We start from the raw sequence: 13,987 nt of genomic DNA, 5'->3' as shown, positions 1-13,987 counted from the left end.
CCCTGAGGATAGGTCTTGGGGAGGGATGTTGGGTGAGAGAGAGGTGGTGGAAACCCCCTCTCTGCTACCTGACAAACCACCCAGACCCCATCAAGCACCTGCCCTCATGTCACTGCTGTGGGCGTGGACCCGGTGGAATTCCGAGGCCAGCTGGTGCGTGTGTGACAGCATAGCAGAAGTGGAGGAGCACTCCGAAAGCAGGTGCGTCACCTTCTGTGCAGCACTTGTGCTATCATGGCCAATTAGAGCCTTGCTTTTGTTGAGTACTGGGCCCTGGGGGCCTGCCACACAGCTTAGATCCATTGTAATGCAGGATATGTGGCCGGGGGTTGGGGGGATGCTTTCTTGGGGTTCACTCCCCAGCATGGACAAGGGGATGGGTCCTGTCCTCTGATGTCAGTCAAGCAAAGAAGGACCAGTTAGGTGCCAAAGACGGGGCAGCAGGCCCTTCCCCTTTCAGCCCCTCAGCTATGGCTTTGTGGGGGGATGGGGGGGAAGAGGACCGTGACTGCAGCTGATGGGGGAGGGCTGGGGTGAAGTGTCTGAAGGGTGGGGATGGTTCACTTTGTGGACAAAGTGAGGGGAGACAGCTGTGGGCCTGGGTCTCATGGCTGGGTTCCCACTCTCCTGTGAAAGAGAATTCTGGGTTAGCAAGGGAAGTAATGGTGCCTCCTGTGTTGCCCAGGGCAGCCAGACCAGGCCGAGTTCATGCCAGCCAGGTGTCTTTGAAATAGGAAAGATACAGCAAAATCGGAGAGAGACCAAAAGGGAGAATGGAATGATTTCCAAACCTGGAGAGTAAGACACTACTGCCAAAGAACTGCCAAAACACAGCAGCTAGGGTCACCCACCCTGCCTCCATGTCCCTCCACTGGCCCCTCTCCTCCATCACAGCAAACACAAGCTCAGCGTCTTGGCCTTTAACGCCCTTCTTCATTTAGCCCTCCTCTCCATCCGATCTGCTTACCTGTCGAGCTGTCGGCCCCAGCGGTACCAGCCTGCCTGTCCACTTCTCCACCAACAATCTCCATGCATTCTCCCCCATCACTACCCATTCCCGGAGAAAAGTCCCCACAGAAATTCATAAAGCTGCCACCTTGTACTCTTTTAAATCCCATTTTAAAATCATACCTGCCACAATGTGTCTCTACAAATCCCTCTCAACTGGCATCGGCAAGGGGTGTGACCAGCTTTTCTGGGATGTTGTGTTCGCTTTATGGCAATTTATCCTCCCATTCTAGCCTCGCCCATTCACTGGGGTGTCCTCCTGTTGCCTGCTGGCTGGCACGCAGAGTGTGAGTTCCCTGGGGCCCGGCCATGTCTGTACATTGCCCCACACAGTGGGGTCCTGATCCTGGGGTGCGGTTCCTAGCTGTTACTTCAATGCAAACAATAAATACTAATGACAACATAGGAATGCAGACTATAACCCCTCAGTATAAAAACCTCAGTGAAGGAAGGCAATTTATCCAGCCACACAAGATGGTAGGACAGAAAGGTGAGCAATAGTTTGTCATTAAAGAAGGATGTTTAGATGAGATATTAGGAACATTGGGCAGGGGAATATAGAGTCATAGTGTTTAAGGCCAGAAGGGTCACCAGATTGTCTAGTGACCTCCTATGTATCACAGGATGTATATTTCCATCACCCAGCATCCACAGACTAAACCCAGCAACCAGAATTAGACCAAAGTAGTCTGGAGTAATTAGCAAAGGAAAGGTGTGCAAGGCAGCATCACCAGTGAAGGTCAGATTACTGTAGGCACTGGAGGGGAGTTGATCTGCCAAGATGTCACATTTCTGACTTGATGACAGAGGACACCCCTTGGTCCCTGGTACTGATCTCTGACTCTGTGGCTGGCCGGCCTCCCTGAACTGTTCTGTCAGCCAGCCTGGCAAAATTACAGGCTTGCTTTAAACAGAGTGAAGCTGTTGATCTCTGAGCCACACCTAGGATTTGCGTTTGAAGGTGACGGATTGTGTGATGTGGATGATGCAGTAAGGTACACACTGCCCCAAACAGGTGGTGGTGCTGCTATGGGATGTGGGGAAAAGTTGGGAGGCGAAGGGGTTGTTAAAATCCCAGACTTCTCTTCTGTGTCTCTGAATGTTGTGTGGAAGCCATGCTGCACAGTGATGCATCCCGTGGTTTGAGATCGGCTCAAGTGCAGGTGTTTCAAGCACTCCATCTCCATCGCAAGCATGGGTGTGGTACGTAAATCACCATCCCAGGCAGCAAAGTGTTAACCTAGCAGCATTTTCAGTTGAAATTCCCAGTCCAGCCTCTCTCCAGCTCTGAGGCAACTGCCATGAGGGCAGAGAAATGACAGTTTTGTTTTGGAAATTGGCATCCATTACGGGACAGCTCCTGGAAATGAATTTGGTTTTCCCCCAGCTGCACATTTCTATGACCAGCCTCCCTGCCAGCTGCCCCTTCTCAAAGAGCTCATTGTACCAGGTTGGCACACAAACAGAGGAGGGTAAAAGGAGGGGGGACACGTTCCCCCTCGTTCGATGTTCTTCAGTGTGTTGTGTGTGTGTGTGGTGTCTGCACCGGGTTCTTAGAGCCATCACAAACCCACCCAAGTTCTGCTGAGCCCATCAGTGGATGGGGGTCCTCTCTAATACGCCCATCTTCCCAACCCCATAAAGGCACTAGAATGTATGGGATTTGGCAGATCACATTCCTATTGGACTGGGTCACCACCTCCATCCCTTCCCTGTTCGGGGCAGTAATGTTTAGCCTAAAGACTAAAAATGGCTTATCTGGTGCCCTTTTCCAGCCATCCGGCCTTGCTGCACTCCTGGGTCCGTTCCTTCATTTGTTTCATCTGTTCAGTGGCTGCTGTATCGAGCCTGTAATCTCCAGAGTACCCCGTTCCTCTCTATAGATCTACTGTGAGATAACTGTCAGCCGAGGGTGCCTACAGCCGTGTCTACACTAGAGAGTTGTACAGCTTTAACTATACCAGAATCGTCCAAGCAATATGCCCCACCGTCGGCGAGGACACAGGAATACTTGTAAAAATGTGCTTATTCTGGGATAGCTTATCCCCCCAAGGTGTCTACCTGCATCTTTAGATGCCAGCCGCCTTTGTAAATCTGGCCCTAAATACTCAGCCACCTAAATGAGCGTGTATGTGAATTAGCAGTTAGGTCCCTGCAACCGAGTTTTGGTAACTAATTACAGGCTCATGTGCCTAACATTAAACACCCACACTTGAAAAGCTAGCTAGACACTCTGGGTATGTGTGTGTGCTTTAGTGTCTAATAGTCTTCCCCTTAGCCATCTCCGCTCCCAGGATATGTTCACACCACCCAATGTGGATGTGCTCGTTCCAGTCTCAGTACATAGGAGCATCCCAGTGTTCTCTCCCCACGTGTCTGTATGCGAGAGGTCCCTCCAAGTCCTCTCAGGCTCCTATTCCCTTGTCCATCTCCTGCACTCCAACTCCCACTTCTCCCAAAGACTGGAACAGGAAGGGCCAGCTGCCCAGCTCCATTCGCTCCAATGGAAATGATCTGTGTGACTTCAGTGGAGCTACATTGAGTTACACCAACTGGGACTGGGCCCTTAGTGTTCTCCCTGCCCCTAAACAAGCCATATCCTATTGCATCAGCATGTCTTTAGCACTTCCTTTTTCTACCTGCGTAGCGTTGCCTGGTGACCTGCAGCTTGGAAGCTTCACAGACCCTAGAAGTCTGGAATTAACAGATGCCGCATTCAGAAGTTATCATGTTAAAGACCAACAGGGAAATGACATAGAGTTAAGCTGCATCGAGTCATGGATCAGTACCCCACTGCGCTAGGCACTGTACATGCACTTTGAGATGTTAGAGGATATTTTACGTATTATTATTTTCAAAAATATATTGAAGAATGAGTAACTGAAACAAAGCTCCAAAATTCTGAGTTTAGCTTAAAATGTATTAAAAAAAAAACATTTCTGGTTTTTCACAATCAAGGGTGAGCTAAAAAAAAGAGAAGACTTCCAAGCATTGTGGGGATAGAAAAGCATTGCATATACAAACATAAGTGTGTATGTATGTGTGCATACTGGTAAAAACATTTGCAGGCAGATTAACACACATATTAATGCGGTAATATTTAAAATTTCCTAATTTTTAGCATGAATATTTAAAATGTCCGAACTTTAGCATGAGTTGTTTTAAAAATTCCGTTTTGGCCCTGCATTTCTATGATTCTATAAGGGCGGTCGTGGAATCCCCATCACTGGAGGTATTTAAGAACAGATTAGACAAACACTTGCCAGGGATGGCCTAGGTTTACTTGGTCCTCCCACAGCATGGGCAAGTGGATTAAATGACCTGTTGAGGTCGCTTCCAGCTCTACATTTCTATGGTTCCATGAAAAATAAGGTTGAGGTCCTCACTCAGCAAGAAGAAGAGTCAAAATTCTAGCAACAGAGAATTCTTCGTTATCCAACACACATTCTTCTTTGGAAAACACAGAGGACAGAGATTCCCTAGCACCATCAAAATTCAAGAAAAAAATAACATTTCTGATCCTTGCTCAGCTGTAACTTAGCAGGCAAAAGAACAGATGCTTTAAAGCCTAGGAAATACATTTGGAATGCAAAAAAGGATTCTTTTCCGCTACATGTGTGGTGGTTTTAGCAATATCAAGGAAGATATTTACCCTTCTACCTTGAAGAAACCACACCTAATTTTTCCACTTATAAGTCATCAGCTTTCCCCATCAGAAGATGATGCCAGGGTAATAGTATATAGGGGCTGCTTCATGGTCACCACAGTCCAAGTATTGTTTTCTTTATAAAATATTCTACCTGCTTGAATGCTGGCAGAGGAATTAAAGTCATTTATACAATTAAAAAGTTCACAACTCTATTTACTTGTCCCTCTCTCTAGTACTTTGGAAAGCCACAAATACCTTTTAGTGTAATTTTCAAATGTTGCAAATTTTTCTATGTAACACTGAGATGCCTTAGTAAGGACTCCAAGTAATGAATGCTTTATTGCTTTCCTAAAGAGGCTCCAAAATTGACAATTTTTTCTTTCACATCTTTAATATTATTTTCTGCCAAAGTCAACCCAATTTTCCAAATCGCGTTTAGAAGAAACAGTATCCAGTCATCAAAGGAATAAGGCTTTGACGAGCCAAAATATTTGATTCTCTAAAGTAAGTTCAAATAATAAGAGAAGAGGCCATAGGGAAAGGTAGCTGAGCAGTGGAAGTTTTGTAAGCTGCTGTAGATAGAACATGGTGAATTGTGAGCAGTGATTTGAGAAACTGTCTGGTTAGTGACATCAGTTCCACTTGAAAAAATATCTAATCAGACTTATCTGGGTTTTTTAAATTTTCATTTAAAATATATAATAAAAACATCTTGTAGCCAAAAGAAAGAACCAAATAATGAGAGAGTGTTTCTAGGACGGGGGTTCTTGAATTCTATTACAGAGTTATATTTGACCCCCCCTCCACTCCCCGCACCCTACATACAATATTAGGAATAGAAATGCCCGCACAACAGCATGAGAGACAAGGTGGGTGAGGTCATACATTTTATGGGACCAACTTCTGTTGGTGAGAAAGACAAGCTTTCAAGCTTACACGGAGCTCTTTTTCAGGTCCTGAAGAACAACAGACCGACAGAAGTTGGTCCCATAAAAGATATGACCTCACCCACCTTGTCTCTCTGATACCCTGAGACCCACACAACTACAATAACATAGCATGTAAGATTCTGCCAGGCCAGGTGCGTGTATAACATCTGCTTCTCCTGACATCCGGGAGGGACAAGGTGCTGCTCAGTGCTGACAGCTGCCCTCTGCCCCCCAAGCTGGTTTTAAGAAGAGCTGTTTGAAAAATGCTAATGTTTTTTCATGAGAAATTTTAAAAAATCAATATTTTTGTTTTCATCAAAATGTCCTGCAAACGTTTTTGGGGATTTCAAAAGACAACAACAGAAAACTTGGATGGGGGGCAGAGTTTCAAAAGTTGTTTTCAGTTACATTTTTCAGTTTGGGACAAAATGTTTCCTGGCCTCGTTGGCATGAAATGGAAATTACTTTGTGAAAAATGTTGTTTGACTGAAATTTTCACTGAAATTACGTATTGCGGAGAAATGTTTTGACCGGCTCTAGGGTTAGGCTGTTTAGGGTTTGTGGTTTGTGTGTAGCAGAGATCACTTCTCATCTGGGGTCAGACTATGGTCAAAGGTGTTCCCCCGCTGGCACTCTGGATGGTAGGTATGCATGTCGAGGAGTCAGTGGCAGGACATTCTCAGGGAAGGGCCCTCTACTCTGAAATCCCTTCCCTTGACTTAATCCACGACAACCTGACTCTGTAGGTCTTCAGGGCACAATACAAAGTCTGGGTGTTTCCCCAGGTTTTCCATAAGGGGGTGACTGAGCAGGGACTCATTGTTTGCAAGGCAGGTCCCATAGCGGCCTTTGTGCCAGTTTCAGTTTAATGGATGAGCTGTATTTCCTGTCGATTCCATATGCCGTGAGCATTCTGAACAGCTCATGGAATACATTCAAAGACTGAAAAAATGCCCTATCTGTCTATCAGCTCCGGGGCTGGGAAGAAACCAGACATTGTTTGTGAAGGGACTGCATGTGGCCTGGGCTGAACTGCTGCCTGCACGCGGAGTACACCCAGTGGAAAGACCAACGCAGGGCACAAGTCGCCACTGGCCTCTCTGAGGGCAAGATTCCCAGGCTGGTACCCAGTGCAGACCCCCTGTATGCTGCCTGCTCCCCAAATGGCAGCCTGACCATTTTGTATTCCAGCCTGGGCAGTCTGTGTGTGCAGGCCAGAGATCAGCAGCTCTGTCCTCTGGCTTCAGTTCAGCAAAGCACTGAGGCATGTGCCGAACTTGAACCACGTGAGTAGCCCTGTTGTCGTCCATGGGTTTTGTCACATGCTTAAAGCTAAGCACATGCTCAGATACCTGTACCTTGCTGAATCAGGGCCAAACATCCCGTGCCATGAATACACTGTTCTGCTCGCTGTCTTCTGCTCTCCACACTGCTGGGCCTCACCGCCCAGCCAGAGCCTGAAAATGGCTCCTCTTCTCTCCCCCACCCCCAAAGAGACATGCCTCCCCATCTCACAGTCAAGGAGTGTAAGACCAGAAGGGATCAGTGGTCTGATCTGCTGTATATCACAGGCCATTGTGTTTCAATCCGAACACCCCTGCACTGAGCCCAGCCACTTGTGTCTGACTAGCACATCCTCCAGAAAGGCAGCGGTACTATTTCCGGGGACTGATGTGATTTTTCCATTTGGCACATAACTACTCCATACTTTGAGGAATGCTGTGTGGTCGCCTGATTTTGGGCTCTCTGTCAGTGCCTGTAGCAGCCATACGGTAGATCAGGATGTCCTGACCATTTCCCGGTGGTGTTCCTGGCATGCAGGACCTCACCAGTTCTCCTAGCCTTGGCCTTCTCTGGAGTTCTGGGGAAGTGGAAATGCCTCTGCAAGCCCAGCTCCTGGGAGCTCTGCATTTGTCCCTTCTTTGTGTCTCCACAGGCCCCACCCAGTCAGGGCGGGGTGTCAGTCAGTGTCTAATGCCTGACCATGCCTGTCTGTCTGCCTGCAGTGTGACGGAACGCTGCTGGACCTGAGCAGTACTTCGCTGGAGGGCATCGCCGTACTCAACATCCCCAGCATGTATGGTGGCTCCAATCTCTGGGGCGAGACGAAGAGACAGCGCAGCTATAACCGGATGAGCAAGAAAGTGCCCGAAAAATTGCACTCCACGGTGGTCACTGATGCCAAGGAACTCAAGTTCTGCGTCCAAGGTGAGCTGTGTACGCCGTCACTCCCAGTGCATGGAGAGGCTGGGGGATGGGAGGTGGTAGGGCTCGATAAAGCACAGAGGGGGATGACTGAACCATGCACATATCTCTGTGGGTGCTTTGGTCATGGCTTAAAACAGGAAAATGAGAAAAGGTTCCCAACAATATGTTTTATGATCGAGATTGGTTTTTTTCATGAGCATTTAACTGGCCCAAAACAGAGGTAAATCCACACTGCCCTCATCCCACCTCCTTCCCTTCTCTCCTGGCGTAGGACCTGTGGCACCCAAAAATCTTTGTCCATTTGTCGACCCTTTGGGCGTTGGAAAGCCCTGGAGAATGGTCAAAAGATGGTTCCTTTGACTATCCTGAGATGGCCCTATGTGTACAATGAGGTTAATACTCCTTCCTTTCTCCAACTCAAGGACCATCTCTCCCTATGTGTATGAAGGGAGCAAGTGGGTTACCCCCCATCCCCTGGGTGCGGGTGGGTGGTGAATAGAATGCCCTGGGTGTGGATGGGGGCAGGACCAGCTAGTCTGGGGCCTTCAGTGCCAGCCAGCCGGGGTGCTGTGGAGCGGAGCAGGCGGGGGATTGGTTAGCGATAACCCGGGGAATGGTGTGGGGATTGTTGGACACAGATCTCAGTTAGGTCAGCGTGAGGCTCAGGGCCTGGTGTCTGTGTCTGGGTTCTGTCTGAGGAAGCTGTTTGCTGATTGCACTGCACGGGGGGGTAGAGGGGGCTGTCAGTGACCTTCCAAGGCACTGTAGGGTGACCAGGTGTCCGGTTTTTTACCATAACTGCCGGTCGAAAAGGGACCCTGGCAGCTCCAGACAGCACTGCCGACCAGGCTGTTAAAAGTCCGGTCATCGGTGCTGCAGAGCTAAGGCAGGCTCCCTACCTGTCCTGGCTCTGCACTGCACCCCGGAAGCGGCCAGCGGGTCCGGCTCCTATGTGGGGCGACTGCGAGAGCAGCACGTAGAGCCGCCTGCCACACCTCCGCCTAGGAGCTGGACCTGCTGACTGCTTCCGGGGCGCAGCACAGAGCCAAGACAGGCAGGGAGCCTGCCTTAGCCTCATTGCACTGCTGACCAGGAGCCACCGGGGTAACCCTGCACCCCAACCCTGAGCCCCCTCCCACACCCTGAACCCTTCTGCCCCAATCTGGAGCCCCCTCCTGCACCCCAAACCCGTCATCCCCAGCCCCACCCCAGAGCCCACACCCCCAGACAGAGCCCTCACCCCCCCCTGCACCCCACCCCCCTGTCCCAGCCTGGAGCTCCTCCCACACCCAGAACCCCTCTGCCCTAGCCTGGAGCTCCCTCCTACACCCCAAAGCCCTCATCCCCAGCCCTACCCCAGAGCCCACACCCCCAGCTGGAGTCCTCACCCTCTCCCGCACCCCCAACTCCCTGCCCTAGCCCAGAGCTTCTCCTGCACCCTGAACCCCTCATTTCTGGCCCCATCCCAGAACCCGCACTCCAAGTTAGAGCCCTCACCCCCTCCTGCACACCAACCCGCTGCCCCAGCCCCGTGAAAGTGAGTGAGGGTGGGGGACAGCAAACCACCGAGGGAGGGGGAATGTAGTGAGTGAGAGGCAGGGCCTCGGGGAAGGGGCAGAGCAGGAATGTGGCCTCAGGGAAGTGGGGGGGGGGGCTAGGGTGTTCGCTTTTTTGCGATTAGAATGTTGGCAACCCTAAGGCACTGGCTGGGGCTTCCTGGCTTGTTTCCCCCTGTTGTCTGTGTGGCGGGGCGGGGGCAGGTCGGGGGGAGCAGGACTGGCCGTGTTGGGGCCCCAGGTACAGAGAGAGCTGTCATGGGGCTGGATTACCGCAAATTGGTGGTGAAGAGCTCGGGCCGTGCCAGCGAGCCAGGGGCCTGTGAACGTTCTGGAGCTCCTGAGTGCCGGGCTGCGGGCAGCTGCTCTCTGGAGCAGAGGCAGGTGATTATTAACATGATCAGTTGAAGCACGGGTGCAGGGTTCTTGTGGGGAGGGGAGCGCATGAGAGGGAGGTGCAGCCTGCTGTGGGGCTGAGTCCTGGCAGCGTGGGAGGGGGCAGGAGGACAATGTGAGGTGCTGCCTGGCACTTCAAAAGTTTGACCCCAGAGGGCAAAGGCTGGGGCGTTCTTGGCAGTGCCCTGGGAGGCCAGAATTCCTCTTCCTGCTGGTGGAGTCTCGCTGGGGGATGGAGGTGGTAGCTAGTGACTGCTGTTGCTGGAGCAGTCATTTCTGCTTTGAGGGGAAAAGCAGGGAATGAAACTGCAGAGCTCGTCCTGTTACACTCCCTCCCGGCCCTTACTGCAGTGACGTCAGCTCTGGCATCTGCACGTTTCATGATAGTTGGTGGTTTTCTGCAAGCCCCAACTCCTAGAGTCAGGTGATTGTGTGAGAATCTCAGCTTGCCTTTCTAGCCCTCCTGGTTGAAAAGAAAACCTTTTGAGGGCATGAGCTGAGGGCGACCTAGCAGCTCAGAGACCAGAAGACAGAGAAACAACATTTACTGTGGTTTAAACTCTCATGATTTCTAAGCCAATCTCATGATTTCTGGGCCCTGACTCAGGACTTTTGCACACTTGGGGTTGGGCTTGGGAGGGACTCTGAAGGTACCTGAAGAAAGCTCTGCATCTGCCATTCTCTTGACAGTGGCCTGTAAAAGCGGGCTGCATTTTGCTGTACGCTGGCTCCCCTCTCTAGGGGCCCTGATAGGCTGCCACACAGTATGACTGAGACAGCCATGGGAGCAGCACAAACTGGAGGGGCACAGCCCGTTGCTTAAACCTCCTTAGTCAGATAGCGGGCCTGACTCCCTGTGGCCCTGCGTCTGGTGTGGCGATTTCCGCCTGCGCCAGCTGTGCCCAGGGAAGATGGCTGCAGAGGTGCAGGGCAGTGGGGAATCAGGCCCAGTGTAGTCACACCAGTGTGTACAGCTCCTCCCATCTGTTTGTGGCTGTGTTCAGAGGGCCCAAACTAAACACTTAGAATCATAGAATCATAGAATATCAGGGTTGGAAGGGACCCCAGAAGGTCATCTAGTCCAACCCCCTGCTCAAAGCAGGACCAATTCCCAGTTAAATCATCCCAGCCAGGGCTTTGTCAAGCCTGACCTTAAAAACCTCTAAGGAAGGAGATTCCAAAAACCTCAAAAACCTCTTGCTTTGCAAATCTTGTCCTCCATAGGAGGACGCAGACCAAGGCTTCAAGAGAATTATACCCTGGTCCCTTCCCATTTTAATTCCATCCTTCATCTGGACTTGGGCATGGAGACACACCCTTTGCGGTGTGAGAGTCAGTGCTAGTGACAATGTCAAAGTTAAGGGAACCCAACAAAGAGGAGGCCATCCTGCCCCAGAGGCAAAGGACGGAGAATAAACAAACACAAATTTATTAGAAAGCCCTCCGGCTGCTTGAGAGAGTCAATATAATAAACAAACAGAACCCCATGTGTTTTTCAGCCTCCTCAAGTTTTAGTCGAGACTCCAGTCTCCTACGAATTGGGGATTATTATAGAACACAGATTGTGTGTGTTCACTAGATATGAATTGAGTCAAATGCTTAACTACTAGTCTTGCTAGCCCATAAATCCGGCGGGGATAGCTCTGAAGATTGCCATTCAATATCTCGGAGCAAAATCTTTAAACATTGGGAGATGCCGGGGATTGTTCCTGAAGGTAACATTTAGGTTCTTCTGATAAGATCCAGGCCCAGGAGGGTTTCTGTGGTAGGGCTCTGTGAAGTGCTTCCACAGGGCTAGGAAGACAGAGGAACTTCAGAGCCCCAATGTGAAAAGGAGAAGATAGTATAAAGGGGCGGAGGGTGGGGGTGTGTGTAAATTAACTAGCCACTGGGTGTTTGCAGGAAGAGAGAGCTGCTACAGGAGGGGTGGGTTCCACCTTAATGCAAGTAACTCAAAAGAGCATGCACAGAAAACTAGCAAGGCTTTGTGGAATTATTTTAAGTAGGAGCTGGGAGAGGGCTGCTGGGTGCCAAGGTGCAGCAGAGGCAGACAAAACCTTCTGTCCAGGTGTCAGTGAGACACAGCTATCTCCGAACTCAGTAAAGTGTAAGGCAGAAATTACAGCTGGAGAAGGAACAGGTTGAAATCAGAGAGAAAAAGCCCAGAAAGTAGTGAGTTCAGAGTGTTCAGAGTTCAGTGAGTCTAGAACTAGCTGTTCCGAGAAGCAATGATGCTGAGAAACTGCTTCTGTAACTCTAGTCCCAATGTGATCTGACCGTCCATTGTTATCCAGTGAGTCATCCATTGTTCTGGGTGATTAGACTGAGCTGCTTCTTGGAGCTCCCTCAGCTCGGCACTCAATGCTGTGTTCTTCTTCGGGATGCTGGTAGCATAGCCCTAGTGGCATGTTTGTAGTTATGACTTGGAGCCATACGGAGTAATGTGTGTGATCGGAATATCTTCCGTACTGATCAGGCCCCCACCTCCGAGAAGGTGAGCACCTCATGGTCTCTAATGTGTTATCTTCACCCGCCCAATAGGAAGGAGCATGATAAAGGTCTCACAATAATGAATGGGAGAGAGAAGTGCTCCTATTCCTCCTGTCTTGTAACTAAGGCTGCATTTCTGTCATGGAGGTCCGTTGACTTCTTCAGTGGCTGACTCCGGGCTAACCGAGCAGATCAGGCAGCCCCTGGGCCAGCCTCTGCTGGGATAGTTTGGGTGTGGGAGGGGGCTCAGGGCTGGGGCAGGGGGTTGGGGTGCGCAGCAGCACTTACCTCGGGTGAGGTAAGTGGCCAGAAGCGGCCAGCATGTCCCTGCAGCTCCTAGGCAGAGGGGTCAGGGGAGCTCCACGCACTGACCGTGCTCCCAGGCACTGCCCCCCACAGCTCCCATTGGCTGCAGTTCCTGCCCAATGGGAGCTACGGAGCTGGAGCTCATGGCGGGGGCAGCATGGGAAGCCACCCGACCTTCCCTCCCCCTAGATGCTGCAAGGACACATGGAACCAGGTAGGGAGCCTGCCAGCCCCGCCAACCCTCCCCCCAGCACCGGCAGGGGGGCTCCGCCCGCCCTCTCCAGCATCAGCGGGGGTCCCAGGCCACCACCCCCCAGCACCCACAGCACCCTCAGACCCCCCACCCCGAGCACCTGCAGACCCCTGCCCCAAGTTTTAGTTAGGGGTATATAGTACAAGTCATGGACAGGTCACGGGCCGTGAATTTTTGTTTACTGCCCGTGACCTGTCCATGACTTTTACTAAAAATACCCGTGACTAAAACGTAGCCTTACTCATAACACAAGAACAAGGGGACGTTCAATGAGATTGAAAGGTGGCAAATACAAAACTGATCAAAAATATTTTCTTACCCAACACATTATTACCCCCTGGAACTCACTGCCACTTAATAACTTTGAAATCTAGGACTTTGTAGGATTGATAAAATGTCTCTTACTATGTGTATGCACAGCACCTAGCACAATGGGATCCTGATCTTAGTGCTACTGTAAAACAAATAATAGATAATGCCAAATAATAAATAATAGGCAAAGAGTAACTATTAATGGAATGATGGCAGATTGGAAGGAGGTCTCAAGTGGGGTTCCACAGGGATCTGTTCTGGGTCTGGTGTTATTTAACATCTTCATTAATGACCTGGATGTAGGAATAGAGAGCACAGTGATCAACTTTGCAGCTGACACAAAGTTGCAAACACTAGGGAGGACAGAGCTAAAATTCAAAGGGATCTTGATAAATTGAAGAACTGGGCTATCGACAACAAAGTGAAATTCTACAGGGACAAATGTAAGGTGCTGCACTTAGGCAAGAAAAACCAAAGGCACAAATACAAAATGGGGGATAACTGGCTTGGCAGCAGTACAGCTGAGATGGATCCGGGAGTTGTAGCGGATCAACATGAGTCAGCAATGCGATGCTGTTGCAAAAAAAGCAAATGCAGTGTTGGGTTGCATTTAAAGAGGTATAGCATGCAAGTCACAGAACATGATAGTACTGCTCTACTCAGCCCTAGTTTGGCCTCAGCTGGAGTACTGTGTCCAGTTTTGGTCACTGCTATATAAAAAGAATGTAGAGAAACCAGAAAGGATCCAGAGGCGGGTAACAAAGATGATCAAAGGGATGGAAAGCAAGCCATAGGAGCAAAGGCTGAAGGAACTGGGTATGTTTAGTTTGGAAAAGAGGAGATTGAGGGGGGGCCATGATAGTGGTCTTCAAATCATTGA

General features: G+C 50.1%; 1 protein-coding gene across 4 annotated transcripts in view; it reads left to right on the top strand.

The window, feature by feature from the left end:
- DGKG (diacylglycerol kinase gamma) overlaps nt 1-13,987 on the top strand; it is a 142,036-nt gene that overhangs the window by 92,650 nt on the left and 35,399 nt on the right. For all 4 annotated transcript variants that reach the window (XM_073360314.1, XM_073360312.1, XM_073360313.1 and 1 more), the window contains one exon: nt 7,593-7,794. In XM_073360314.1, coding sequence (XP_073216415.1) covers nt 7,593-7,794 — 202 coding nt within the window. The remainder of the gene's footprint in view (nt 1-7,592; nt 7,795-13,987) is intronic.

The sequence above is a fragment of the Lepidochelys kempii genome, chromosome 9 (genome assembly GCF_965140265.1).
Source record: "Lepidochelys kempii isolate rLepKem1 chromosome 9, rLepKem1.hap2, whole genome shotgun sequence".
Classification (NCBI taxonomy): domain Eukaryota; kingdom Metazoa; phylum Chordata; order Testudines; family Cheloniidae; genus Lepidochelys; species Lepidochelys kempii.
The sequence above is the reverse complement of the archived record's forward strand: the minus strand, read 5'-3'. Positions and strand labels throughout refer to the sequence as shown.